The sequence below is a fragment of the Uloborus diversus genome, unplaced genomic scaffold (genome assembly GCF_026930045.1).
Source record: "Uloborus diversus isolate 005 unplaced genomic scaffold, Udiv.v.3.1 scaffold_11, whole genome shotgun sequence".
NCBI classification, from domain to species: Eukaryota; Metazoa; Arthropoda; class Arachnida; order Araneae; family Uloboridae; genus Uloborus; species Uloborus diversus.
In genome coordinates this window covers 2,817,853-2,845,663 of record NW_026557765.1, presented here as the reverse complement: position 1 = coordinate 2,845,663, position 27,811 = coordinate 2,817,853, and the positions used below count along the sequence as shown (strand labels likewise).

At 32.1% G+C, this 27,811-nt stretch overlaps 1 protein-coding gene across 2 annotated transcripts in view; it reads right to left on the bottom strand.

Moving 5' to 3' along the window:
• Positions 1-2,031: 2,031 nt before the first annotated feature.
• The window catches only part of LOC129232191 (aurora kinase C-like), a 48,252-nt gene continuing 22,472 nt past the window's right edge, over positions 2,032-27,811 (bottom strand). Inside the window, exons 4-10 of one of the 2 annotated variants that reach the window (XM_054866430.1) lie at positions 24,140-24,243; positions 21,868-21,982; positions 15,255-15,334; positions 13,515-13,653; positions 11,453-11,833; positions 9,260-9,371; positions 2,032-2,302 (exon numbers count right to left, since the gene is read on the bottom strand). In XM_054866430.1, the coding sequence (XP_054722405.1) occupies positions 9,282-9,371; positions 11,453-11,833; positions 13,515-13,653; positions 15,255-15,334; positions 21,868-21,982; positions 24,140-24,243 (909 nt within the window). In that variant the 3' untranslated portion in view covers positions 2,032-2,302; positions 9,260-9,281. The remainder of the gene's footprint in view (positions 2,303-9,259; positions 9,372-11,452; positions 11,834-13,514; positions 13,654-15,254; positions 15,335-21,867; positions 21,983-24,139; positions 24,244-27,811) is intronic. The other variant, XM_054866431.1, reaches the window with a different exon arrangement.

The window sequence follows — 27,811 nt, the reverse complement described above, 5'->3', positions numbered from 1 at the left end:
TCTAAAGTTTCTTCTTTTCCACGACAATTCTAAAACTGGAGTCAATTTTAAATTTAGAACTGTACAGTACATTTTAACTTTGGTTGTAAGAATGTACCAGAATTTTTGGGGTAAATCCTGCAGGAAAGAGCATCATGCAGTCCTAAAATATGGTACAGATACATGAAGTTAATGTTAAAAAACAAAAAGGTCAATTCTTAATTTTTTTCAAAAAAAAAAAAAAAAAAAAAAAAAAAACATGCTTGAATAGATTTCACTACCTGACAAAGAGCAATAATTTAATGGTATTTACTTTAGTAGCTTAGTTTTTAGTATATAATTGAAGTAAACATTAATTACACAGACATTTAACCATTATCCTAAATTACATATCCAAGGGCTAAAATTTAGTGCAGGCTGACACATGCAGAAATTTTTCAAATTCCCTCCTGCCCAAGGAAGGTTCAATTTTTCATGAAAAAGAATTGCTTATTAACAAATTTAAAAATGAACCCAACACTTCAAACACAAACTTTTACAACATATCAGAATGCTAAAGAAATTGAATTTTAGCCCCCTGATATCAACAGTGTGGCCACATGATGAGCCATATCATTTTTCTTGACTCTTCCCCTATTAAACTAAAAATGTCCCTAATTTTTCTTACCGCCTATTTTTCATTCACCTAAGACTATATTTCTACTCCTCCTTGTTACTTGCATACACCTAGCCTTTTAAATTATTTCAGGCATTAATTATTTGTATGAAAAAATGAACAACAATAACATGAAATGTGTTGAGTCTGCTAATTTGTTAGGAAACATTTTTGTTTCATAGTTGGTTTTATTTGTTTAATAAGACTGAAAAAACTCCATTAACAATAGCAATGTTTTTCCCGTTAAAAATAAAAAGCACTTTTTTTTTGTTTGTTTAGAATTCTCGTCTTATTAATATGCATATTTCATTCCTCTGTTTTGATTTAATGGAAGTTGAAAAGGATTGGGTGATAAGTTAATTTTTAAATGAATAATTAAACTCCTAACATCCAATCTAATTAAAAAAAAATCAACTGATTTAAATCAGGTTGATTTGAATCGCTCAACCCTGGTTCATTTGAAATGCTTTGAAGGAGTTTTCAACGATCCCCTTCATGTAATCTTATATAAAAACTGAGCGTATGTACCTATGTATATCCAAGCTTCTTCTCCCGCACGACAGTGAACTGACCATCGAACCAGGTATTGATGGATTCGTCATGTTTGGCTATTTAACATAATCCTTCAATAATAATTAGCGGAGATATCAATTAAAAACTATTAATTATGACACTTAGATTTCGACATAAATTCCCTATTTTTCGAAGGCTTTCCTCCATTCAAATTATTATTCAGTGCTTCATTTCAACTTTCCACAACAATGCTTTTATTAAAATGTATAGCGTGAAGAAAAACATTTAGATAAAAGATCTGTTGCCGTTTTTTTCTTGAATATGGACAGGTAAAATTCTTTTTTTTGTTTTGAGACTTTTCCTGTAATAAAAAAATTTAAAATGTTTACTTTTTGGGTTTTTTTCAGCAATCTGCTGCAAAATTTCACTGATTTTTTTTTTTTGGTTCAAGCCCGAGTGTTGAACTCGCGTCACTTGACATAACTTTTATTTTCGAGGTGGACCGTGCAAAGCCGGGCGAAGCAGCTAGTACTACATTAAGTTTGATTGAATTTTAAAAGCTTCAAAGTTCTTTTATCGACACCCTGTACCTTCATGCTATTTAGCACAATGAAGTATAGTATTTTACAAAAAAGTCAAATTGATTACTTTATTCAAAACTGATCTAAAAAAGGGCTAGTTAAGAATTCATGAATACAAAAGATTTTATGCAGGAAAAAAAAATTAAAACATTTTTTCCCATTATATTTTTTAATATTTTCCCATTATTTTAGTCTATCAATACGATGTCCACTGTAAGAAATAAAAGACGAAACTATTTCCCAAATAATTTCAGGAATAAATAAAATATTTATTACTTACAAAATATACTGTCCATTTACAACATACATTGTCTAAAATATCAGACACATTAAAAATACTTGCACAGCAGACAAAATTTAAAATACAATTCTTAGACTTGACCAGTAAAAAATGCATAATTCATGGAGCAGCAAATTGTTACAAGGCCTTTTCATTTGTTCAATCAAATTTAAAATTACCAGATTGTTTAAGCATTTTCCTTATACACCTCAGACAATCCCAAACAAAATAGGAAAATACCATTTCCAGACTAATTACAAAGCATTTCCGACCAGCTCACGAGATGTCTATTTCCTGCAAAGAAGAAAAAGAAAGAAGATTAGATTACATGCATAATGCACATTGAGTTTAAATGATATAACAGATAAAGATTACAGTGTGTCAACAATGATATGCTTAAAGGGAGTCAGTACCCCCTATAATGTTAATTTGCACAGGTTCATGTACCTTTTTCTAAAAATCTATTAAAGATATAATTATGATTTTTTTTTTCTGTACCTTAAATATACTCTTTTCTCTATACAGTGCCCGCCGCTTATTAAAATCACATTCGTTCTGAGGACATTTGATTTTATAAAGCGGCCGATTTTATAAACCGGCACTCATGCACTGAAAAAAATAAAAGGTTTTTAAGTATAAATACTCTAAAAAAGAAATAAATTACGATTAGTTGTATTTTATTTTTAGTCTAGTTGTATTGTATTATTTTAGTTCAGTTGCAAAATACAGTTGACACTTTAACTTACATAAGGTACATTTTTAAAATTTCTCAAGGGTCTTAAAATATTGACTTCTTGTTGTTTGAATAAGAGAATTTGAAAGTAAAGATTGATAAATCCCTAATTTAATTGTAGCATCACACTAACTACATTTAGGAAGCTTGTCACACTAATTCAAAATTTCGAATTAATCTTTCACACTCAAGTCGTCATGACTTGCTAGCTAACAGTTTTAAATCAATTGTAAAAATGAACTGTTAACCCCTGTAGATAGCTGAATGAGCACGAACTGATTGACTCAGTGGTGAGTGAGCAGGGCTGAACGTCGAAACAGTTCTGCGAAGTGGAAACAGGCAGCACCAACTAAATATATGGCTCTGAAACGATTCTCTTGAGACTGCTTCATTCTTCTTCTTCTTTTTTTTTTAATTCAACTCCCCCCCCCCCAAAAAAAAACGTACAACCTTCACTTTTTTTTGTTTTGTTTTTGTTTATGTGGACTTCGTTATTTTATAGTACTGCAATGTTTTAAATTCTTGGAAGAAAAAATAAAATCCTGGTTCTATTCAGAGAAGAATTAACATATGCTCTTCAAAAGTTTGATTTTATAAAACGGCGAGGATGATTTTATTAAAGGATAAACCTAACATGTTTTGATATAGAAATGATTCTGTTCTTCCAGATTTGATTCTATAAAGCGGCTGATTTTATAATCCAGTGATTTTATTAGTGGCGGGCACTGTACTGAAGTAAAATTTTACAGAAAGAATTCTAGATTTTTTCAAAAAAATTCTAATGTGTAAGTCACTGTATTTTTTTTCAATAAACGCCATTTTGCAACACGAAATCAGCTCTATAAAAATATTTTTCGAATATGAGAAAATTTTTTACCTCAGTGTATACAATTGGATGTATGTAATAGGTGGTAAAAATTTCAAAGCCTAACACAATTTAGTTTCTGAGAAAAAGGAACATTTAGTTTCAAAAATACCATTTCGAGTACCTGCAATTTAAAGGGGAAATTCATACCTCATCAAAATAGGTTTACATGTTTTTAAAGCTTATTTTAATTTACTTCTAATATGAACACAATTAACAAGTTTGTATCATTACAAAGGTATTGAAACGGAGTTTCAAAATATATAAAAATTAAAAAATCGAATTTTCGGAGGCATTGACGAAGGGTACTGACTCCCCTCAAGATTTGTAGAAAATAAAAACCCACACAATGACAAAACAGTGTTCCTCCCTGAGTTACGGTTTAGGAAAACAAGCCAAATCTCTTTCTGAAAGAAGCTATAAATAGCCAACCTACCAGAAAAAACCCCTCCTCCTTCTACATCAATTACAGCCATACTAAAATACTTATAAGACATTTCCTGTGTTTTTAGGTGCAAGATTTATCGATTCAAAATTTAAATAGATTGGTTTAGCCGATGCTTTTTAGCCTACATTCCCAGTAAAAATAAGAGAAAGAAGAAAAAAAGCATGAAAAAAAGCTTAATACATCTCAAAAATATCCCGAAAAACAAAAAAAAGTCAAAAATAAATAAAATAGTTGGATAAATATTGAAAAATTTAAAATTGGAAAGTAGGGTATTGAGATGGGGAAAAATGTCTGTCAGTCTGTCTGTCCCCCCCCTAATAACTTTTGAATGAATAGTCCGATTCGAACAAATTTTTTTTTGTTAGAAAGATCTCGGAGAGGACATCTTATTCCCATAATTCATTTTCCCCATAATTCATCCCATAACAATTTTTCGTTAAATTTTGAACAGTTCAAAAAAAACTTAGAAGCAAAGTGGCTCCAAACAAACTTTGTAGGGAAAAGCTTTTGATGAAAAACATGTATCGAAAATATCTTTTTGATTTGAACAAGTTTTCGTTCAATTTTGAACAGTTCAAATCTCTTAACATTTGGGCTCCTAAGGGAAACTGGAAGTCAATATAGATTCCGAACTTAAAGGCGGATTTACTTCAAACAAACTTTGTTGGAAGTAGCTCTTAACGACTTACTCCCGACTCTGACTCCGAGAATTTAGGGGCACCTGACTCCGACTCTGACTCCTGTGCCCAACAATTAATCAGACTCTGATCCCCGACTTCGACTCTGACTTCGTAGCTTTGGCAAACATTTATACACGGAGGACAAATGACCGACTCCGATTCTTGTATATTCGGCTCCTACTCTTTTATCCCAAAATGAGATTGACTCCGACTCCGCTGCTGTGGTTTTAACAATGAAATAATTATTGTTGATATGACTTGTTTTTATTTTCACGCTAAAGTTTTAATTTAGGTATACAGTTTTCGGCGAATAAACTCGAAGTCATTTATGTTAAAGATATGCACAGACGATTTTTTTTTTTTTGACAATGAATTATTTCTTTAAGTTGACATTTTATTGTTTTTATTTATTTTGGTAAGTGCATTAATTTGTTTAAAAAATTATTTTTGGCAACAGGGGAAAAAGAAACGATTTTTTTATATATGATGTATTTATTTTAATGAGCTTATTAATTTTAATTATTATTTTTTCGTTTTGAAAGCTGTTAAATATTTTTTTTTTAAATGGAAAGAAGTGAAATAGCTGCTTTGTTTAAAAGGTGCTGCTATTTTATTTGTTCGTTTTTTTTAAAGAAAAGTAAGGAATATTTTATTCCTAGAAATCAGCTTAAAATATTAAAAAAATATGTTTGAAAAAATTTGCGATTTTAGCTATTTTTGAGAATATTGATCAGGTACTAGAAAGTAGTATGGGTATACGGGAAAGTAGGTTGTCTAGTTCTAGACGGAACTTCTTGTTAATTCCTAGACCTGCAAAACCAAAAATAGCCAAAACAGCTAATATTAGCCAAACCTAGCAACCCTAGTTCCCCAAAAAAGAAGTTGTGTGACTTTTAGAGTGATCCTCCTCCCTTGTTGAATTTCGGGATAAACGGAAGTCTTGTCAGTACTAATTTGGACCCAATTTAACTCAGAGCCAACAACACACCCCTTTCAGTGAATCCCGCAAGAAATTCAAGGTCAAGTATCAGCCTTTTGGGGCTGTAGCATAATTTTCACTCATTACAATGAGTTATTATTGATATATGATTTGAGTTCTAATCAAGAAGAACAAAAATAAGACAGAATGAATATCATTATGGAGCAGCCTTATAGCTGTTTTGGTCAAGGTGGAGCAAGGAAAATATTGCTTTAGCTGTAGCAGAAAAGACTTACTACTCTGGTGAAGGTTTGAGCAAGAAATAGTTCTGGGGTAGAAAGAGAAAAGAGAATGTGGAGCAAAACACAACTAACTGTTTTGGAGCACAAATAAAAAAGTATTCAGGGGCAGGTGGGAAAAAAACAACAAACATGGAGCAAAATGAAGTGAAAACTACTGTTTTAAAGTCAGGAAACTTATGTTTCTATCATTATCCAAAAACATTCCTTTTTCAAAAATTATATTAATATTTTAAATGTATGCCTATTTAGCCCCTTTTATTTTTTAATATAGAAACCATAAATATTTTTAATAACAGGGATGAGAGTGGTCAGAGAGCAAAAAGGAGGAAATCCAAAAAATTTTGTGAAAGGGATGATATTGAAAACCGCATCAAAATAGAACCTGGAAGCCATGATATTCAAATATTCAACAAAAAATGGCTAATTTACCAGTTTTAATAGTAATACGTATTTAATTAAGCATAAGTAATAATTTTGTGCAATTTGCTGCACTGTGCCATTTTTTGCAAGAATGTTTATTCCAAAATAAATCTACATTTTGAAAAAGAGGCAACAATTCCTAAACCCTGAGTCCTTGGTTTCGGGAGCCAGAGGTCAATCTTGGCTGCATCACACAATAGTGTCAACATCTCATTTTTTAGAGAAAAATACATTTTTTTCATTAAAAGCATTTGAGTTTATAGTGTTAAATGAGTGAGAACATAAATTTTAAAATTAGGTCTGTTTGTAAAGTAAAAATTTACAACAGAGAAAAATCTAAAATTTCTTTATGTGGTAGAACATACTTTTCATAGTAAGTATTGAAAATAAATAAATATATTTGTATATAAAGGATTGGTTATCTTTTTTCTAGCATTGGAACCCAAAATTTGTTTTTAAAAACGTCCCAATATGATTTCGGAATCAAAAGAACAACTTGCAGCTGCCTCATTTAAACATGAACTCAAAACTTTTAATAAGCCTAAACCATTTGCGATTCACCATAAATATTTTTTACACTTTCATAAATACACAAAAAAAGTAACCATGCCAAGTTTCAATAAATTCGAGACTGTGGATGCTAAGCCACGTTTTTTAATTGCCTTTTGTATTTTTTCTAATAAATTAAAGAAATAAAAAAAAATATTACTGAAGTGATGAATAACATAAGCAGATATAAGGTAGCATATAGTAAAAAAACCACCCCAACATTAAAAATAATTGAAATACTCGTAGGATGCAAAAAGATTGAAATCTCAAACGAGGCATGCAACTTTCGGCGCAGAACGTGTGTGACGTCGTTGGCATGATTCCAAAACGTACGTTTTTGGCAGATATCGCGGAGGACGAAGATTCAAGGTGAAAAAATAGAACAAGTAAGAAATTGGAAACCGAAAATTTTAAAAAATCGTATTTTTTTCCGATTTTTGAGAAAAATAAGGCCTGAAAGAGGCAAAAAAAGGAGGAAAGGTTTTAACAGGGGAGGTGAAAAAGTAGGACGTAACAGGGGACGTGAGGTCTTAAAAACCGCTCTACTTACAAATTTAAAAAAAATCGTGTAATTATGATATATTCCTCTAATTTCCCACAGATGTTCTTTGAACTTTTATTAGCATGGGGAAAAAACATTTTTGAATTTTGAATTGAACTATACCTTTTCCGAGCAATTTTTGCTAGAGTCTTAAGATTTTTCGAGAAAATCATGTGCTGCAGTAAATTTACTCGTAGTAAAAATTAATCTATTATTTATTAATGCTTTCATTTTAGTTTTTTAATATATACAGAACATTTTAGTACCAGAAAATTGGTTATATCACGTTACGGGAAATCTTTGACAGCCCTTTAACTATTAGTATTTTGTGTCGTATTTCGAGGAATAATTCATCCTTCATTGTCCCTAGAACATCATTGCGTAATGTTTGTGAACCTTTCAAACATCTCTAAATCTAATCTAGAATATTTTGCATCTCTTCCACATAACGCAGATAAGATGAAATGAACCTATATCCGCGGGTTCTGTCGTTCAGAGCCATGTCTACTACTGCCGAAAATTGTACCACTGAAGCGGAGGTGCGGTCTCACAGACTGCTTCTAAGAAAGCAACGAAATTTAAACCAGATGCACTTGTCTAAGGATACTGATAAGCACGGGGGATGTTCAAGGTCAAAAAACAAAAAGCTATTGGGAAAAACCATTCAATCGGACAGAAAATGAAATAGGGGTGATCGGATGAACTTTTGAGCGGGCTATGAGACCGCACCTCCCCTGTTAAGGGTTAAAAGCCAACAGAAAAAGCTGGAAAAATCTCATCCCTGTAATAATCAAGACCAGAACTCAAGTTGAGTATGTTTTAAATAACTCTTAAACGTTTAACAAAAATTACCAAGTGATGATTAATAATTGTAAGATTCCCAAGTTCTGATTAATGCTAATAGAAAATACAGTAAAATCTTGCTACAACTAACTTCAAGGAACTGTAAATTTTGTTTTTTGTAATAGGTCTGAACATTTATATCCTTGAAATGGATATGTTAATGTATAGGTATTCGTTGCAGGGAGATTTTACGGTACACAGAAACTTTTCAGACTGACCGAACAATTTTCCTATTTAATGCTAACTTCCTTTCCACAAAACAACAACTCTAATACTTTCCCTCTCGAAACAACCTCATTTTCTACCTTAAAATAAATAAATTAAAAACTTTTGCAACTTTACAATTGAATCTGGAAAAAAAAAAAAAAAACTGTACATAAGTTGTCCGAACAAATTCTATTTTTGCCACTTTGGCCAAAACCTATTTTTGCCAGGCGGGAAAAACCGAGGTTTCTTTTCCACCCACAGCAAAAATTTGCACACTGATTATTTTTAAGCAAAAATTAAAACATTATACAACATTTAAACCAGGGAAAATCTTGAAAATAATGAAAAAAGAGAGTTGGCATGTGTGAGTCAGATTTAGAAAAGTTATTTAATTAAAACTTTATACAAGTGATACTGGCTTACATAATTTCAGATGCAACAAGCATTTTGCTGAATTGAAATTTTATGAAATGAAAATGGTAAAATGGCAAGTGTGCAAATTCTCAATTACAGAATATTTTGTTTTCTGTACTAAATTTGTCAACTTGTACTGCAGTTGTATATACAGAAAGTTTGCAGGGTTACATATCTAGGGGAAGGAGGGTTGTTATAAGCGCAGACTGTGCCATTGAAAATTTTAAGTGAGGTTGTTTTGAGGGGAATTTTTCTGGATTTGAGTGCGAGGCGGGGGACACCATTGAAATTTGTGAGTTAACTTTAGCATGAAATCAAATACTTGAATACCATTGATAGTTGAATTCATTACTTAAGAATCAGATGGCGTATTCTTTACAATCCATGGATGTTGCAAGATGTGGTTGATACTCATCCGTTCAGCAGGATTTTTTCGCAGCAGCTAAAATAAACAAAAATTAAAAGTCTATAATCATTTCTTTGAAATCCAATGCTTAGTTCAAATACATTAGTAAAATATTATCCACCAAACATCACTACAAGTTGAAAGTAGAATCATTTTGAAAGGGGTGCTTTTGTTATAAAATTTCACTGATCATTGTATTGCTTTGATAGAGTGATATTTATATTAAGCAATCCAGCCAACTTGGAAAAACTTCAAAAGTAAAATGTACTATGTGTGTTTCAATAGTCAACAGTTAAATCAGTCACAAAAATTCCATTAACTGCACATAGCTTACATATACATCCTAATAGCTTCGGATCATTTTAGAGCACCCTTCCGAGCTTTGGAGCATAAAAAACACCATTTTAGAGCAGATGAAAGTGATTTTGAAGCAGCCCAGTAAATATCAATTATTGAACAACAAAAATTATTAATTGGATAAACTTTAGCACCTTGTAATTATTACTATACATAAAGAATTTCATTATAAATTTTGAAACTATATTTTATTTTTAAATGATCTAAATTATTTTTAAGTATTTAATTGCACGAAAAGTCTCTCCCCGCATTCTTGATTAGAAATGATAGAAATATTTGAAGTACAATCGATATTAACACATTGACATTCTTTCAAATGGAAATAATTTAACCACATGAAAAGTTTTTGACCGTTGGTGGTATTATACGGATTTAACCAGTTTTTACTGTCACATCCAAAAACCTAAATTTCCATCCAAAACCTGTCTAAAACTATACTATTGGCATCAAAATTACCTAACAAGTGATCCTTTGTTTTATAAATTTTGATTTCATACACCAAAGAAAGTTTTTTTGACTGTTTTAGGTTTTTAAAATAATTTCATGTGCTATAAAAATTCCCAAACTTTTTTTTTATTTATTTCTTTTTTATGGAAATTATCAGACTGAAATTAAATCGTAAATTGGGTTTTTGTTTTTGCGATTACTAGACTGTGGGGACTTTTCCCGAAGTCTAATCACAGGGAATCCCTTGTTTTGAGAATTTTGTTGTTTTGATGAAAATTTGGGACATAATTATTTTATTAGGGAGTCTCCCAAACAAATCATGAGAGTTGTAGCCATGGACTTACATACACGTGTATGTGATGCACGTATATGTGTACGCACGTGTATGTGTACATATATGTCATGCACGTGGGGTACATCAGGGGTTCCCAAAGTAGGTGCAGCAAAGGACAAATGACTTTATGTATAGCAGAGATAGACAAGGGTGCTGTGAAAAAATTCTAATCCTTCAAGGGATACCCTGAATTGGTAAAGTTTGGAAACCCCTGCAGTAGGTGATTGTGATGCACTGGTATATCACATTATTCTTTGTTGTTAAGCGAAAAAATTGGGATTTTTCACTATCACTCAAAGTGCAATCAAATGCCAGTTCCTTAGGTTGTATATACATTGAACAATTGAAACACGAGACTACAGAAGTTAAATTAATATTTAATATACAAGGTGTCCGAAAAGTCCTTGACACATCTAAAAAATTCATAGAAAACCAACAAATTGTCCTATGAATTTGCGGTTTGCACCATAATACTTCACAGGTTCAAGAGTTTTTATGACATCGAAAAAAAAAGAAAAAATGAAAAGTGGTAAAAATGAAGAAAAAAGGCATTTTGCAGCCAGGGTGTCAGTATATGCTATGCTTGTAATTCTTCGTTTTAATTTTCATTCCTTTTTGCGTTTTCTTATGTCCAACGAAAACGATTTAAAAGTTACCAAAATGCCTTTTTTCTTTTTTTCCCCTTTTCATTTTTTTCCCCGATGTCATAAAAACTCTTGAACCTGTGAAGTATTATGGTGCAAATCGCAAATTCATACGACAATTTGTTGGTTTTCTATGAATTTTTTAAATGTGTCAAGGTCTTTTCGGTCACCCTGTATAACTAAATCTTATCTAGGGGAATATGAGGATTGGATTGTCAACGGGTCCATTTTTGCAAAAACCAATGCAGAAGGATTTCATTTTCTGAAATTCCTCTACTTAACAAAACTCGGGAGAAATGGTCAAAGTCCAGTCAAGTCGGCAGTAACAGACTCACCCTTGAAATGAAATTCTGAGCTTCGGGGGACACATCCGCGGGATAGCCGAGAGTAATGTTCTTGATCAGCAATATCGTCCTTTCCGTAGACTCCGATTCGAAGGGAGGCCGCCCAACCAGGAACTCGTAGCAGAGGACCCCCAGACACCAGAGGTCCACCTTATGGTCGTATGGCCTGCTGTCGAGCATCTCAGGGGGCAAGTAGTCCAGAGTCCCGCAAAGCGTCGTTCGCCTGGAGGAGGGAGCGTGCACCGACCAGCCGAAATCTGCAATCTTGACTTCTCCGGTGGCGGACAAGAGCAAGTTCTCGGGCTTGATGTCTCGATGGATGACGTTCTTGGAGTGGCAGTACTTGAGGGCACCAGCAATCTTGGATATGTACTGAAAGTCATGAGTAATTGTTAGGAATAGGTGCATTCGGGGGCAGAAAAATCAAAAATCTACGATTATACTAGTGATATATTTTTGTATCTCGCTCAGATTTGCCAACCTTACAAAATGGAAAAGCAGGAGAAACAAAACGAAAAAACTCGGAGTAATTTTTCACACCTTAGAACCAGATGAATACTATTATAAAATTGACCAACAAGATATAACATAAATTTTTTTAGCCAACAATTTTTTAAAACTTTTTCTTTTGCTGTAACAAACATTGGATTCCTTTACCGATTCTAAATTTTTCCTATCAAAATAAATGTAAAAAAAAAAAAAAGACTACTGATAGTCCTAAAGTTTGACAACTTTTTAATCCCTTAGAAAGTAGGAGGCGGTCGTCTTTTGTTACTTGGTGGCAGGAGGCCAAAACTTGAACTCTAAGCTATACTTGTTTGCAAAGTTTCTTGGGAATGACGTCACGACCTGCGGAAGGAAAACGGAGTTAAAAGATAAAACGTCAAACTTTCTACATCTCACCTACCTGGCCGAAATGTAGATTCCTGGGAACTGCTTAGAATTTCGGTTAGGCAACTGCCGAGATTTATTTCTGCTACTGGGCTCCTTTAGTAGTCTAAGCGGGGATAGAACGATAGACCTGTGGTCTCAGTGCTCGCACTGGTTTCAAGCGCCCCCTTTTCACTTCATACTTCATATTTGGCCAATTAGAGGAGATCGCAACTGTCTGTGAGTGTGAGCTGTTATTGGCTGGAGTGGTTGATTCAAATGGATGTAATAGTCTGAGCTGCACCGCTCATAAAAATGAAAACATTTAACCATTTACAGAAATTATGACAAAAAAAAAAAAAAAGGTTACATATGCATGGGTTCAACAAACTAATCCAATTTCTAAAACAAAATGACGAATTTCGACCAAAATTCTGACACTGCACTGGGGACTACTTTCTTCGCTTGGTCTCAATGATTTCTCCATTCCCAATAAAGGTTGCAGTAGAGTATAGGAGTCTTGGAATATTTGCTTCCTGATAGTATATAAAAAAACTTTTTAAATAAATTCACGCACTTATAAAAGCTCATTTCAATGACACTGATGAACAAGAAATTTTATTAGTTTTAGCAAAAAGACCTGTAGGAAGGAATTAAGAAAATAAGTGAAGTTGGTCCTCACATTTCATAGATGACTTTGCTTAAGTGTATTAAAAAAGCTATTACTCAGCTTCTAAAATGCTTCGCTCTTTTAGAATAATAATGTGAGCGGTAGGTGCCATTTCGATGGGTTTGGTATGACACTATGATGCACAGTGAATTTTAACACATTTGAAACAAATTATTGATCTGCACAGCATTTTATTACATGAAAAAAAGAACTTTATAGAACTTATATTTAAGGCGAATTTGTGAGCACTCACAGAAGAAATATGAGGTTGTTAATTAACTGCATAATAAACATTGTTTTAGATACCAAATTGGTGAGTTAAAGTCAGAAAAATCAGTTTCAGGGTATATTTGAGCAGTTGAGGGGCTGAGGTCATGCCCCCAATGCCAATGGGGGGGGGGGGGCAGTCAGACAAAACTTTTTCTTGAATTTGAAAACATTATGGTGCATCGAACAGCATTGAAAATTAATCTTCTAATCACACAATTCAAATATGAATAAATTCTTATTTACCTTAGCTGCAGTCGACTCATCAAATCGTTTCTTTTCCCTTAGCACTTTATATAGTTCACCACCAGCAGCATATTCTAGCACGAGATATACTCTAGCATCATCATAAAAATAGGCAAATAGTCGCAAAACATTGGGATGCCTAAAAGTAACAAGCACCATTAAAAACATACAATTTATTTTTTAACAGGCAATAATTGAATCAAAACTTGCCAATTTGGAAATTCGAATATGAAAGATTTCTTTTGTGACAAGGATTGGTATCATTCACAGGTAGTGTCAGTTGACGTTTTGTTATTATTTGTGGTTTCTGAAATAATTTTAAGAGAAGAATTTTCTTTTCTTTAGCAACACCTCTCAAATCTGGAAGAATTCATTATCCGCATGGCCCCTGCCGATCAATCCGTATTTCCAAAGAAATCACTTTACACGATAAAAACTATTCATTATGAGTTCAAAATGAGGAGTTTCGTTCACCATAATATTCTCACCTAGCATCGCCCATGTTTGAGATTCGGACAATCGTGGCTGATGACCAATCAGTAACCTATAAGGCATGCTAAAACGCTCATGATGTTCCGGTTATCTGCTGCTGGCTTGTTGTCGTCACCTGTCGAACCTGATCATTTAAACTTTAAAATGCCTTGGACTTGCTGTGTCCCTCAATGTTCTGCTACTTCCAATGCTTGTAAGGGATTAAGTTTTCATTCACTTCCAACAAATCCAAGCGAAAGAAAGAAATGGATAGCATCTATTTGTTCTTCAAAAACACAAAGTACATGAAAGTATGTGGCCGAAATTTTAAAGAAAGTGACTTCCTTACCAAAAAAAAAAAAACTGGTAAGTGTGTTTAATTTGTTTTATTTAATTTGGATCGTGAATTTTTTCTAATTTATTAATAAATTTAGATACCTGGTGTTGGAATGACACCAACTTTTTTTTTTGTCAAAATTTAAGATGTGTACTAACATTGTAGTCATTAAATGATTTTTAAATTGTGTTAGTGCTCGTGTTTTACCTTTACAAACATTTTTTACATTCAATGTTATTGTTTTTAGCTGCTATTATATACATTAATATCGTTTCTCATCTATTATTCCGATTATCGGGATTCAATATCGTATATCTGGATTCAATAATCGGGAACTTACTGTATAAGCTAGATATGTTAGCAGTTTTAAATGTAAATAATGGTTTTAATGAAATTTCTATTGAATGTACCAAGAAATTTTATTGCAACACAAACTGATGCTGCAACTCTTATTACAACTGCTAATGTTGCTAGCCAAACCAATTTTCATTTTTTAGCTCCAATCCAAATTTAACAATAGAAGTTTTAAATGACAAACACTTTAAATACTACACAGGATATAATAGAAAACAATTCATTGTTATTTTATTTATTAAACCATTCATTGTAAAAAGCATCCTTAAATCCCCTAAATTTGATTTTTTCTCAAAATTCCCTGATCTGAAAAATTCTCCAACTTGTCCCTGTTTTCCCCCGTTCTGTCACCACCCTGTAAATGGGTATGTGTGTTTTTATAATTTTTTGAAAAGCTGCATTTTTCATTTAAAGAAACATGTTTTGAACCATAAAATTGCACAAAATCCGAAAATCTGGATTGTCGCCATACCAATTAACCCTGACCACAGTAATAAAACAAAGTTACGTTACTTCACGTTTTAGTATCTAACTTCAAAGTAATTGGGAGAAAAGAAAAAAAAATCTTGTAAACATACTTTAAGTGTGACTGTATTTCAATTTCTCTTCTTAATTGATGCTCCACTCCATGGTTCTTTAATTGAGATTTAAACAGCACCTTAAAAAGCAAAAACATGAAACTAATAAGAACATAACAAAACAAAATTAGGAAAAAAAAAGACTAATACGAGGGGACTTAAGCAAATTTCATGTGTAATTTTAGTTTCTGACATAAAGTAATAGTAAATTAAATCAACAAGGTTAAAACAAAATTAAATAGCAAATACATAAGTCAAACAACATCAGTTGGAGAAATTAGTTGTTGATACAGTTTGTTGTCAAAAGAAAAATCTTTTTATAAATAGAAAATAAAGATTGAAGGGGGGGGGGGGGACACACCACATTAACCCATCAGAGGTAAAAAATTGCTACAGGGTTCATACTCAATTTTGATAAAAAAAATTCCATGACTTTTCCAAGACTTTTTCATGACTTCATAAAAATTTTCATGACCTTGTTACATGAAGAGAATAGTACTATTTAATATCAAACTTGCCATTTTTTTCGGAAATGGGCATTAGAAAAACTTTTACATGAGTGCCATTACCTCATTGGAGCACTTACTTGAGACTGAAAAAATATCAGTGCATACTGCTGAAAGTAATAAATTATTCTAATTTGTCTTCATCACATAAATTCAAGTAAAATAAAAATATAATGAATGCGATACACTGATGTTTAAATGTCTAATAAATATTTAATAAATAGGGGAGAATAGTAATGAATGGGATAAAAATTGAATAAGTTTAAAATAATAAATTTACTTCATAAAAACATTGCCCTTTGATGTCAATAGCAGGGCTGTGGAGTCGGAGTCGGAGTCGAACAGTCGGAGTCGGACTGATTTTGGAATAAAGGAGTCGGAGTCGTTGGAAAACATGCCGACTCCGACTCCGGGCTTCTTTTTTTTTCCCTTTTCACTGACTCTCCTTGCATTTTTTAAAAATTGATTACCAATTGGTTCGATTACATGTATAAAAAGATACTAATGAGAAAATAACTGCCATTATGGCAATCAGCTAGCTTGAATGCTTACCGAACTTTCTGTAGCCGTTCCCTAGTTTGCTTGCTTTTCAACTTAACTAATAGCAACTGTCAGCAAACGGTTTTGTTGAATAACATTTTCAAGTAATCACTTTCAAATAAAAATAGAAATATAGTGTTTTGTTCTATCTCAGTTTAAAATAGTAAAAGAAACGTAACAAATTAGTAAGTCGACGCCTGTAGCTAAGGTTGAAACGTTTAAGTGTGATCGGCAAATTCAAAGAAGTTCTGGCTCGAAAGCACGAATCCAAAAGATTCGATGAAATAATCTAATGTTTTTTTCTTTATTAAGACTATTTCTGTAAGCTTGGTTCTCACTAAAAAGTATGGAACAAAATAAGTGTAAAAAATTTCTTGATTACAACACTCAAGAATTGCAGTTAATCTTAAAATCTTCATATTTAGGTTAATTCTAAAGCAGCCAATAAAATTTAAATTAAAAATTTAGCGAAGAAGAAATATAGGTATAGTAAAAGCTATTCGTACAAATTTGTATACCGCCGCGTTTTGTGTAAAATTAGCTCCTGACGCATATGTGCCCTATTTTCGTTGAAATTTTATTGATAAAATATAATTTAAAATATATTCGTGAAAATTTTCAGAATTAAAGTATTTATATTTTTTATAAACTCTGAAATTAACTTTGGGTGTCATCTACTAGATGGATGTCACCAGGGGCAAACCACTCCCTCTCAAGAACTTGGATTTAGAAAAAAAAGTTTTTTTTCTCTCAAGTTACAGCTTTCAAAAATTGAAAGCACACGATTTGATCAATATATATTTGTTAAACATTAAAGGGGGGCAAATTACAGATAATCATTTTCAAAGTTTTTAAAAGGGATTTTTAAGTCATCTCACTTTTTAACTCGTAACTATTGGAAAGTTTGATTTTTAAATTGAATTTCTAACGTTGTATGACGTCTTGGGTTTACAATAATAAACAAAATGCTAAATTTTCATAAAAAGGAATTAATATTTCAATCTCTGTTAAGAGGTTTTCCCCCTTCCCTTGAATGGAGAGAGGGAGTTTAAAAAATACAATTTAAAAAATTAAAAAAAATCCGGAGTCGGAGTCGGGCGTTTCAAAATCCAGGAGTCGGAGTCGGGGTCGGAGTCGGCCATTTTCCTTCCGACTCCGCAGCCCTGGTCAATAGTGCATCTAACCACTCATGTAACTGGACAGCATATTCATTCATTAAAGTAAAGCTACTTTTTAAAGTAAATTCATTTTTCCAAACCAGATATTTCAGCTAGCTAAAAGGATCAGTTTTGCGAGCTATATATTGGGCACTACTGTTTAAGAATATTAGAACTCCCCTATTTCTATGTTCTATTGCCTGACTAAAGTCTTCATTTTAAAACCTTCAATATATCAAGATAAGCGCTGATAAATTTAAAAAATGAACTTTTTACAAGTAGTTGAAACAATCTCGGATGCAATTGAATTACACTTTTTGAGGGTGCGTGACAAGATCAAGAAAGTGTGAATCCACTACTACAGAATATCAAATATAAGAAGTGCTGAAAATAATGGTGGGTTTAAAATTAGTAATGCCCCAGCAGTAAAATCACATCACAAAAAAAGGTGAGTGGCTGTTACAGAAGCAGATGAAATTGGATTCCAAAACTCAGATTTGTTTTTGAGATCGTTCAATTTATATGCAATATTACTAAATCACTCAATATTTCTAGTGCTCTTTTAGCATTTGTTGCTTTCTTACTACCCAAGACATTTTTCCATGACTTGAAATAAATTTTCATGACTTTTATGAAAATATTAATTTTCCATGACTTTCCAGGATTTCCACGACCCATACGAACCCTGTCAGGGTTCATACTCTATTCAGATGAAAAAATTCCATGACTTTTCCAAGGCTTTTTGATGACTTAATAAAAATTTCCATGACCTTGTTAAACGAAGACAATAGTACTATTTAATATTAAACTTGTGCCAATATTTGGAAATGTGAATAAGATAAACTTCTACGTGAATGCCGCTACTTCATCAAAGAACTTGTTTGTGATTGAAGAAACATCAGTGCACACTGCAAAAAAACTAGACTATTTGTCTTTTTTATATAATTTAAGTGAAGTAAAAATGCAGTGAATGCAATATAATGATGCTTAAATGTCTAATTTATTTTTTCATAAGAAGGCAGAATGATAAAGAATGGGACAAAGGTTGAACGTTTCATTCCTAAGTATCAATGAATTTGCTAAAAGTTGTCTTTTAGTGCCAACAGTGCATCTATAATCATGCATGTAACCTGTCAGAGTATTTCGGTTCTTTAAAGTAAAGCCATTCTTCAGTGAATTCATGTTTCCAAAACAGATATTTACAAAAAATCATGCAGTACATTAAATAAATCTTCTGATTCAAATGTACTTGCTTACCTATTTATATATTTTCAAATTCATATAAATTAATAGGTTTTGAAATTGCAAAACATAGTGTTAGATTCCTGACATTGAATGTAACATTTGGCTGCATGGATCAGTTTTGCGGGCCGTATGTTGGGCACTACTGTTTTAGAGCATTAGAATTCTCTAATTTCTACATTCTATTGCCTTATTAAGTATTTTTATTTCCTAAAACCTACAACAAACTAAGATAAACTCTGATAAATTTAATAATAAAATTTTTACGAGTGATTGAAACGTTCTCGGATGCAACTGAATTGCGTTTTTTGAGTGGGAGTGGCAAATCAAGAACGTGTAAGTTCGCTACTACAGAATATAAAAAATGTTGAAAATAGTGATAAATTCAAAACAAGTGATGTCTAAGCAGTAAAATCACATTGCAAAAGAAGAAGGGCGGCTGCTACAGAAGGGGATGCAATAGGATTTCAAAATTCAGATTTGTTTTTGGGATCATTCAATTTTCAAGTTTTAACAGCTTTTATATGCAATGCTGTTAAACCATTCAAGATTTCTAATGCTCTTTAAGCTACTGTTACTTTCTCTTTGTCCAGGACATTTTTCCATGACTTTTAAAAAAATTCCATGACTTTTAACAAAAATATTCATTTTCCATGACTTTTCCAGGTCTGAAATTGGTTTATTTTTTTCCCATGACTTTCCAGGATTTCCATGACCTGTAAGAACCCCGTCCCTTACTGCGATTTAAAATGTTTACTTCTGGTGATTATAAAATGATGCAACCCGAAATGTTTCCAATAAACAGTAAAAATTTGGCAATTGTTTGAAATTGTGTGCAAAGACAAAGAAATGGAAGTGTTCGAGCTGTTTATAGATTTGCTTAACCCATTAATGCCTGACATTTTTTTTTTCAAAGATTTTTTGTTTACGGGTTGCAAATAGTGTTTAATAGACAGGAAAAATAATTAAAAAAATCTAATGCAAAAAATAAATGTTTTATTAATAACAGAAAAATTGTCCCTAAAAAGGGACGCTAAGCATCAGAGGGTACATGCTTTTTCAACGACAAATATTTTTTTGCCGACGATTTAAAACTTTCCGACTTTGTCATTTTTGTTGAGTTTGGTGTCAGCAAAATGTAAATGCTGCATAATTTGCTCAAATCGATTTCTACTCATTGCAGAACTAATTACTATGTCGTTGACATCAGTTGATGGACTCCAGTAGAGTCTCCGCTGGGGCAAGCATGCATATCCACTTGTTAATAGGATAGCCAAGAATAAACGCAGCTCCTCTCGCGTTATAGAAGAGTATGTATTGTTTTTTTGTCGAGCATAGAGGGTGCTCTGAAAAACAAATTCATCCAGTATTTCATCTGTAAAAAACTCTTCAAATATTGACACTGGTGTCCATTCAACATTCAAAAAGCTTGGTGTTTTCACATTCCATACATTTTTTTTTATTATTGATGGATATATCTTTCTTAACCCAATTTCTTTCTGTATTTTTTTTTTCTTTATTTTTCTGCGTTTGCTTGGAAGATGCTGCTCAACATCATCACTGTCACTTGACTGACTATCTCCAACACATACTACCTTACCCTGATTAACTTTTCTAATGGTCATTGTAGCAGAAGATTTCAACTGTTGACCTGATAATTGATTAACATCAACTGAGTCATCCGGCCCACTGTATTCGTCAGTAATTTCACTAACTTGTGAAGGTGGACAAATGCATATATCAGCCTCCTTGAATTCTTTATCATCAGAGAGCTGTTCCAGAAGTGCTACGGCTTCTTCAAAGTCGGACAAAACAATGAGAAAATCTCAATGAGTTACTGAAGATTATTAATGTCAAAAAATAACTCAGGTTTCAAAGAAGTTAATTTTTGAAACAGTTAGCTTTTCAAATTTACCTAAGTATTTTTCGAAATTGCAGAAAAAATTGTTACTGAAATATCTTTAAAAAAGGTAGTTTTATTATTAATTAGTCTTTTTAATTTTTAAAAATAAAACATATTGCCTATTTTTTAGTCTAAAAACATTTAATAACTTCTTTTGAGGCCAATTTTGAATTCTAAGCAAGAAACTAGCAACGATTCAACAATGCAGCCTTTACTGCCTAGCGTCCCTTTTTAGGGACGCTCTTAAATTGCTATAAAATCCATAAAATTTTTAAAATCTACAAAACTGCAAGAAAAGGTAAACTGAAATATTGATCAAAGTAACATATGTATCAAATACAAATTGATTTACTTGTTAAAAATTTTGAAAACTTACTTTTTTGTTCTTGATATTGTGAACAATGAAATTCTTCACGAAGATCATAACAAAATGGTTACAGAACACACTTTATAACGATTATGTGCTGCCGTCTGCTAGTAACGAATTGAAACAATACTAAAGTAATAAATGAACACAATTATTGAGTTGAAATGTTTACTTTTGGGAAATTGAGACACAATTTTTGGACCGTCCCTAAAAAGGGACGCTAGGCATTAATGGGTTAATTTACAGTTGGCGAATTATTTTACGTGTTAACAAATTCAAAGAAAGAAATATTAAAGAAATGGCGATATTTGGTTACATGGTGAAAATCGAGAAACAGTATTGCGTAGTTTTTAGCTTCAAAAACAGCAACAGTTGAAAAAATTGCCGAATGCCTTAGCTATTGAAATGATTCCACAAAATCAGAGCTTTCGATGGACATATAATGTTAATATGTGCAAGTATTTTTTTATCCCTATATTAGAGAATTTATACAAAAATTGTGTTTTATTGCCCCCTAAGGGGGTTTTGCCCCGCCATAACGAGACGAAAAATACCCTATGTGTTATTCTGATGCATAAGCTATATTTTTGTAAAGTTTCATCAAAATCCATTGAGTAGTTTTTGCGTGAAAGAGTAACAAACATCTATACATCCATACAGACAAACTTTTGCATATATAATAGTAGTAAGATATAGGATAATATCTGACAAATTGAAAATATAGGAGATATAGGAGGACTATGAGCCCTGAAGATTAAATTATTTTACTGTTGCTAAATAGAAAATTTTAAACAGCAAATATTAAAAAAATATATTCTGCTAATCTAATGAATGGTTAAATAACACTTTTTGAAAAATCTGCAATAAAAATATGACTGTAACTAATGCAAAAACTCACTTTTAAAGCCACAGTGAATTTACTTCTTTTCTCTCTAGCTAAGTAAACATTGCCGAATTTTCCTCTCCCTAAAGGCTTCCCAATATCAAAATCTTCAAGTGTCCATTTCTTCTTTCTGTTGGGGGGAAAAAATCAAATAACATCCTTAAGCTACTACTACCACAGTAGCAAACTATCAAATAACTATCTAATAACTCTAGGGTTGCGTTCGACGAACTTAACCGGTCGACCGGTGACTAACTGCAGCGTTCTATAATCAACTAGTTACCGCACTGGTTACCATTTTAAGCTGATGATTGGTTGATTGGACAATGTGATCATTAGCTGTCACATAATCAACCAACCAGTCGTTATCGGTTGAGATCGGTGAACGTAAGCTAGTAGATTATTACAATTATATTCAAAATGTTAAAATTTTATAACATTCATTTTTTTTTTTTTTTTGCAGACCAAGATAATAACAAACACACAAAGGCCGTTCGCAGAAAATGTCCAAAGTTTCCAGAAAGTTTTGATATTTTTTAAAACAAATTTCTGTAATATTTTTCCCCCCCATGAGCAACAAATGTTGATCTCCAGTTTTGAGGTATCATAATAAATAATATTATAAAAACTGTCCTAGATTATAATTAAAAAAAGATTCTGGTTGCATAGTAGTACTATACTCATTTTCAACTAACATATTTTTTGTTGGCAGCAATATAACACTCAAGAGTACCGCATTGGCAGAAAATTTTTAAACACTCATTTGAGTTCACAGACAGTTTTTAATTTTATCTAGACCTGATTATGGTCATCCACCCTGATTTTCGAGGTCCCCTCCTTAATGTTTTGGAGAAATTTATATTGCTAAATCTGAAATATTAATCCCATATTAGCAACCAACACTTCTTATGTAAAAACAAACATGCACCATAGAACTACATGATTTTATAAACTTTGTAGCAGTTTTTCTTAACCTTAGTATTGCACTTGGCCTCACTAGGCACTAATTATTGTCTCTAAATTTTACACACATAAACTTTACACATATAAAAGAAAATATTATTTGAAATTTTGTATAGTTGAATACCTGTATAATGCAATTCTTTAACACAACTTTTCAGATATAAACAAGAAGTTTTGCAGTTTAAAAAAACCTTAGTTTTGCCTTTCAAACATAAAAATACTTAAGCAAATTAAATATTGAATCAGTTTTTCACCTTTCCATCTTAATTTAAAACTTTATAATTGAAAATTAGTACTCACAAAAAAAAAAAAAAAGAAAAGAAAAGAAAAAGCACCTGTTGAAAATGCAGCTGTTATGCAAACGATGAAGGCAGCTGATGTGCAGGATACTTCACTTTCTTTTGATTGTGAAACATATTTGTGGATGAAAATATAAATATTATACTGCAAATTGCATAACTAGTGCTTTAATACCAGGGGATTAAATTTAATACAGGCTGATTTTACTACCGTTTTTGGGTACCTTCATATAATTCTATTTTAAAAACGGCACATTCACAAAAATCAAATAATAAAATCAGCAGCTTCACAAAACTAACTTTGAAATCAGCAGTTACAAAAACAATATTGGGGAAAAAAAAAAAAAAAAAAAAAAAAAAAAAAAATCAAAAATTTTAAAAACCAGCATTTTTATTTGATTCTCTATTAAAAATAAAATTTACTCATAAAATAAAATGTTAAGCTGATTTAAATGAACAATTGCTTACATAACGATTGTGTTTTAACTCATTTTTTTTCCGTTTTTTGACAAAGTGCATCCACACAATTTAAACGCTATCTTTTAGCATCTATTTTGAGGGGCCATTTTTTTTTTACAATTTCCTGAAAGTACAGTCCACAGTAGCCTATTGGGGATGAAATACGATGGGATGTTTCGTACCTCTTAGGTTTTTAGCCCCCCCCCCCCCTCCGAAAAAAAAAACCTTTTAGAAATAATAGTAGATGAACAACTAAAATTTTAGCTCTACAAAAATTAAAATTTTCCTTTAAAAAACCATTGATACCATACTTTCACAAAAATAGGTAGTGGGGAAACAAAAAATCCAGGATTAGCCCCTGAATAGTAATTTCAGTTAAAACTTATTCTGAAGTGCCAATATATAGATACATTCTCAATATTAGTTTAAAAATTTGTGAAATGATCTATGTAACGTTAAAACCTGTATATCTCAAAAGCTCTTGTTTCAAGGTGTGCTTTATAACAGTCTTCTACTGTATTTGCTACCGCTCAACTTCCTTCACCTAACACAATAAAAAAACTCACTCTGTTTCTGAAGCAGAAGTGCTGTTACTACTTGAAGGCGGCTGTGCTGCGGAAGCGCTGCTGTTACTTGAAGCTGGCACTGCCGCAGGCTTTTTAAACTCTTCCTAAAGCATTGAAAAAAAGATTTAGACAAAAGAAATGACCAAGGTCATGCTCTGATGTACAACAGTTATGATATAATATTGAGGAGTTACAATAGACAAAACAAATACAACTAATGAACGCGCTTAATTTGTCCCTTTGTTTCGATGAAAACAAGGTATGTCAGAAACTTTTTAGCAACACTAGTTGTAATTTCACCAATTCGAATTAAGGGCATTCTTTTTTCTTTTGTTCTTAATGCATTTTCTGCAATCCCAAACCAAGTGTCTGATATTATTATGCCACTAAGTGCTTAAAAAGCTTGTTTGAGAGAGAAAAAATTAATGTTGTGTGCTTTTGTGTCATAATTTGGCTTAAGTTAAATAATTCTTTGCTGTTCAAACATGTGCAACAGATTTGGTCAAAATTAGAGATGGGGGGGGGGGGGGGGGGGGGGGAGATTTCTGCTCAAAAAAATTAAAAATTTTGAAATACAGTGGAATTTGCTTAATTGGATCACCAGTTAATCAGATCAAATCTTAAAGAACCAAAAGAAATCTCACTACACGAGTCTAATATTATTTGTTTATTAGGGCCAAAAATCTGTTTAATTTGACCAAGGAACATGGGAACAAATTGCAAAAAGAATTAAAAATCGCTGAATTGAAGTCGGTTTGAAGTGGGTCAACAAACTTTTTAGTAAGCACAATGAAAATTAATAAAGGTTTCTTAGACCTTTCAATTAAACCTATTAATATTTACAGGGAAAAAATGGTTAACAAAACTGTTATTTCATGGAGGTTCTGTTCCAGCAGAAATCAAAATTTCAGTGTAATATCAAATTTCTTCAATTTAGTTGTAAGATACGCCATTTATATTTCATTGCAATTTTTTAATGACTGATTAGTACTTTCTAGTACTTATTTTTTCACTCTCTCATTTTTAGTTGTTGAATTGAATCAATACTAACTGGAAGGAATAAATAAAATCCTATGGGTCTGGGGCGAATGTAAAAAGATTATTCATTTCAATTTAATTTATTTTAACCGAAAAATTTCGTAAACAGCAATTTGTCTTCTTTGTATGCTTACCATACATACGGAGCTCTGCTCACAATAATCATAATGGCATTTAAATGGTTTGTGTATAGCATATTCGGCAAAGCAACACGGGTTCTGTTCGTTTAATTGGACCAGCTGGTTACTAGGACCAGAGTTTGAAATAGAGCGCGGGATTGCGCGAAACATGCACAAAATCGGTAAATCCGGTGCAATCCAAAGGTCCATGCTGGATTCTCCCCCCCCCTAAATTCTTAAACTCAATAACGAACCTCATACTGGAAAAGCGGAGAAGATAAAAAAAAATTTAATAAAGCGTCCATCAATTCAAAGCAATTCAAGTTACATCGACGAATTTCGATTCGCTGGCATCAACAAATTCCGATCTGCCGACATCAACCAATCCCAATCCGCCGACATCAACCGATTCCGATCCGCCAGTCGAAATGCGATCCGAAAGCTGCTGGAAACCGACAGTCCGTTTTCGAAAGGTATAAGCAATTTTTTACTTTAACTTTTAGATCGTCTGAAAAAAAGTCTTTGTGCAGTAGAAATATTATTCTAAACAATGGGGACCGAACCTCCATTCGGATAATTAGATCCAGAAAATGGGCTATTTAAAAAAATAATTGAGTTTATGTATGTTACTTAGTTGTAAAATATTTTATTAAAAATAAAATAAAGTAAAATTGCAAAATTACTGAATAATTATTTGAAAATAGGGTTGATATTACACTAAAAAATTATAATTTAAAAATGAATAAATAGAAAAATGAAATAAAAATGAATTATAAAAAATTCTAAACAAATTTTCAGAACGTATAAAAACTCTCCCCCAAATACAAAAAATCCCCCCTGGAAGCTGAAGTAAAGGAGGACATTCCCCCCTAAAAATTGAACACTATTTCAAACCCTGACTAGGACCAAAATGGTCCAGACCCAATGTGGGCCTATTAACCGGAATCAACTAATTTGTTCAATATCCCACAGTAAAACGCTAATTTTGATAATGCAAGCTGTAAGATAATGAAATTTCCCTGTACATCAAAGTATGATGTACTACTTATCTTACTAAAACTGTAAATATATAATATGTTAAAGATAAAATTTTAATATTTTTATTTAATGTTTATGTATTGTGTACACATGTATGTAAATCTTAGTATCAAACTTTTTATAAAAAAAACTTATGCAAATCTCATATACACAAAAAAGAAAGTTAAAAAAAAATTGATTTTAACATATTAAAAAAATCAGTCTCAAAATCAACCCTGAATGATGATTCTACTAATTTGGATGAATTTTGGTGCTTTGAACATAGAAATCTACAGGCAGTTAGAAAACAGAAAGTATCTTTCAAAGTAAAAGTTTTACAGGGTTCGCGTTTACGCGCTATAGCGGGGTTTTTACGCAAATTCGCGGGATAGGGACGCAACTTACGCGAAAAAAACGGGTCCCAGGGACCGAAAAGAAAACCCAAAAGATAAGAACCAGAAAAAGAATTGAAGAAAATGCTAAAAATCTATTTAGTAAATGCTTTTAAGCTTCAATGACCAGGAGAATCAACAGAAAGGGATTAAAAAGACCCTATCTCTTTACAGGGTTGGGTTTTTTGCCGGCAAAAAGGTATTTGTCCCGGCAAAAAGGTATTTTTGCCGGGACAGTGGAAAAAACCATGGCAAAAATGGAAAAAATGACAAAAACGTAATTGCAAATAAAATAGCATTATAGTGTTAATCAAGAAATAGTGACAATATAATATAAATAATGCACTTTAATATTTTAGTTATGTCTCTCCATGTTACTTCTAATTTATAAGGTGAAAAATAAATAAAAAACAAATGTTGGGATTGCAAAACTTAAGATTTTAAATGTTTGCTAAAACAATTTTTTCAGAATGAGTCAATACCTTCAATGCTAAAACAAAGAATGTTTACTTAAGCTTAGTAAATTAATAAAAAGATTGAATTCTAATTATATATATGTATTTAATTAATCACTTTTTTTTATCCCACTAAGATTTTTAAGCTATTTAATTAATAACAGAATATTTACTTGAATATAGAAAAATATTAACTTTTCCTCACTAAAGAAATAATGCATTTTTTCTCACTTACTGGGAAAATGGATAGCCAAGAGAAAAATTTAAAAAGAAAAAAAAAAGCTGATCAATATGTGCATTCTATATTCACTCTACTTATTAGTAATACTAGCTCACTCTACAGAAAATGGCAAAGTCTTTTATCAAAATCTTTTCATGCTTTGACTTTTATATAGAAGGGAAAAAAAATTGTCCGTAATTTGTTAACACAAAATCTATTTTTGCCACTTTGGCAAAAACCTATTTTTGCCGGGCGGTAAAAACCGTGGTTTTTTTCACCCCCGGCAAAAACTTGCCAACCCTGTCTCTTTATTAGCTATTCAAACATACCCCTATTGTTAACCAGTCAATGGAATTTTAGTGATAAGACTGGAGCTTACAGTGACCTCCTGGGCAGAGCTCAAGGAGCAAAATATTGCAAGTTCATAAATA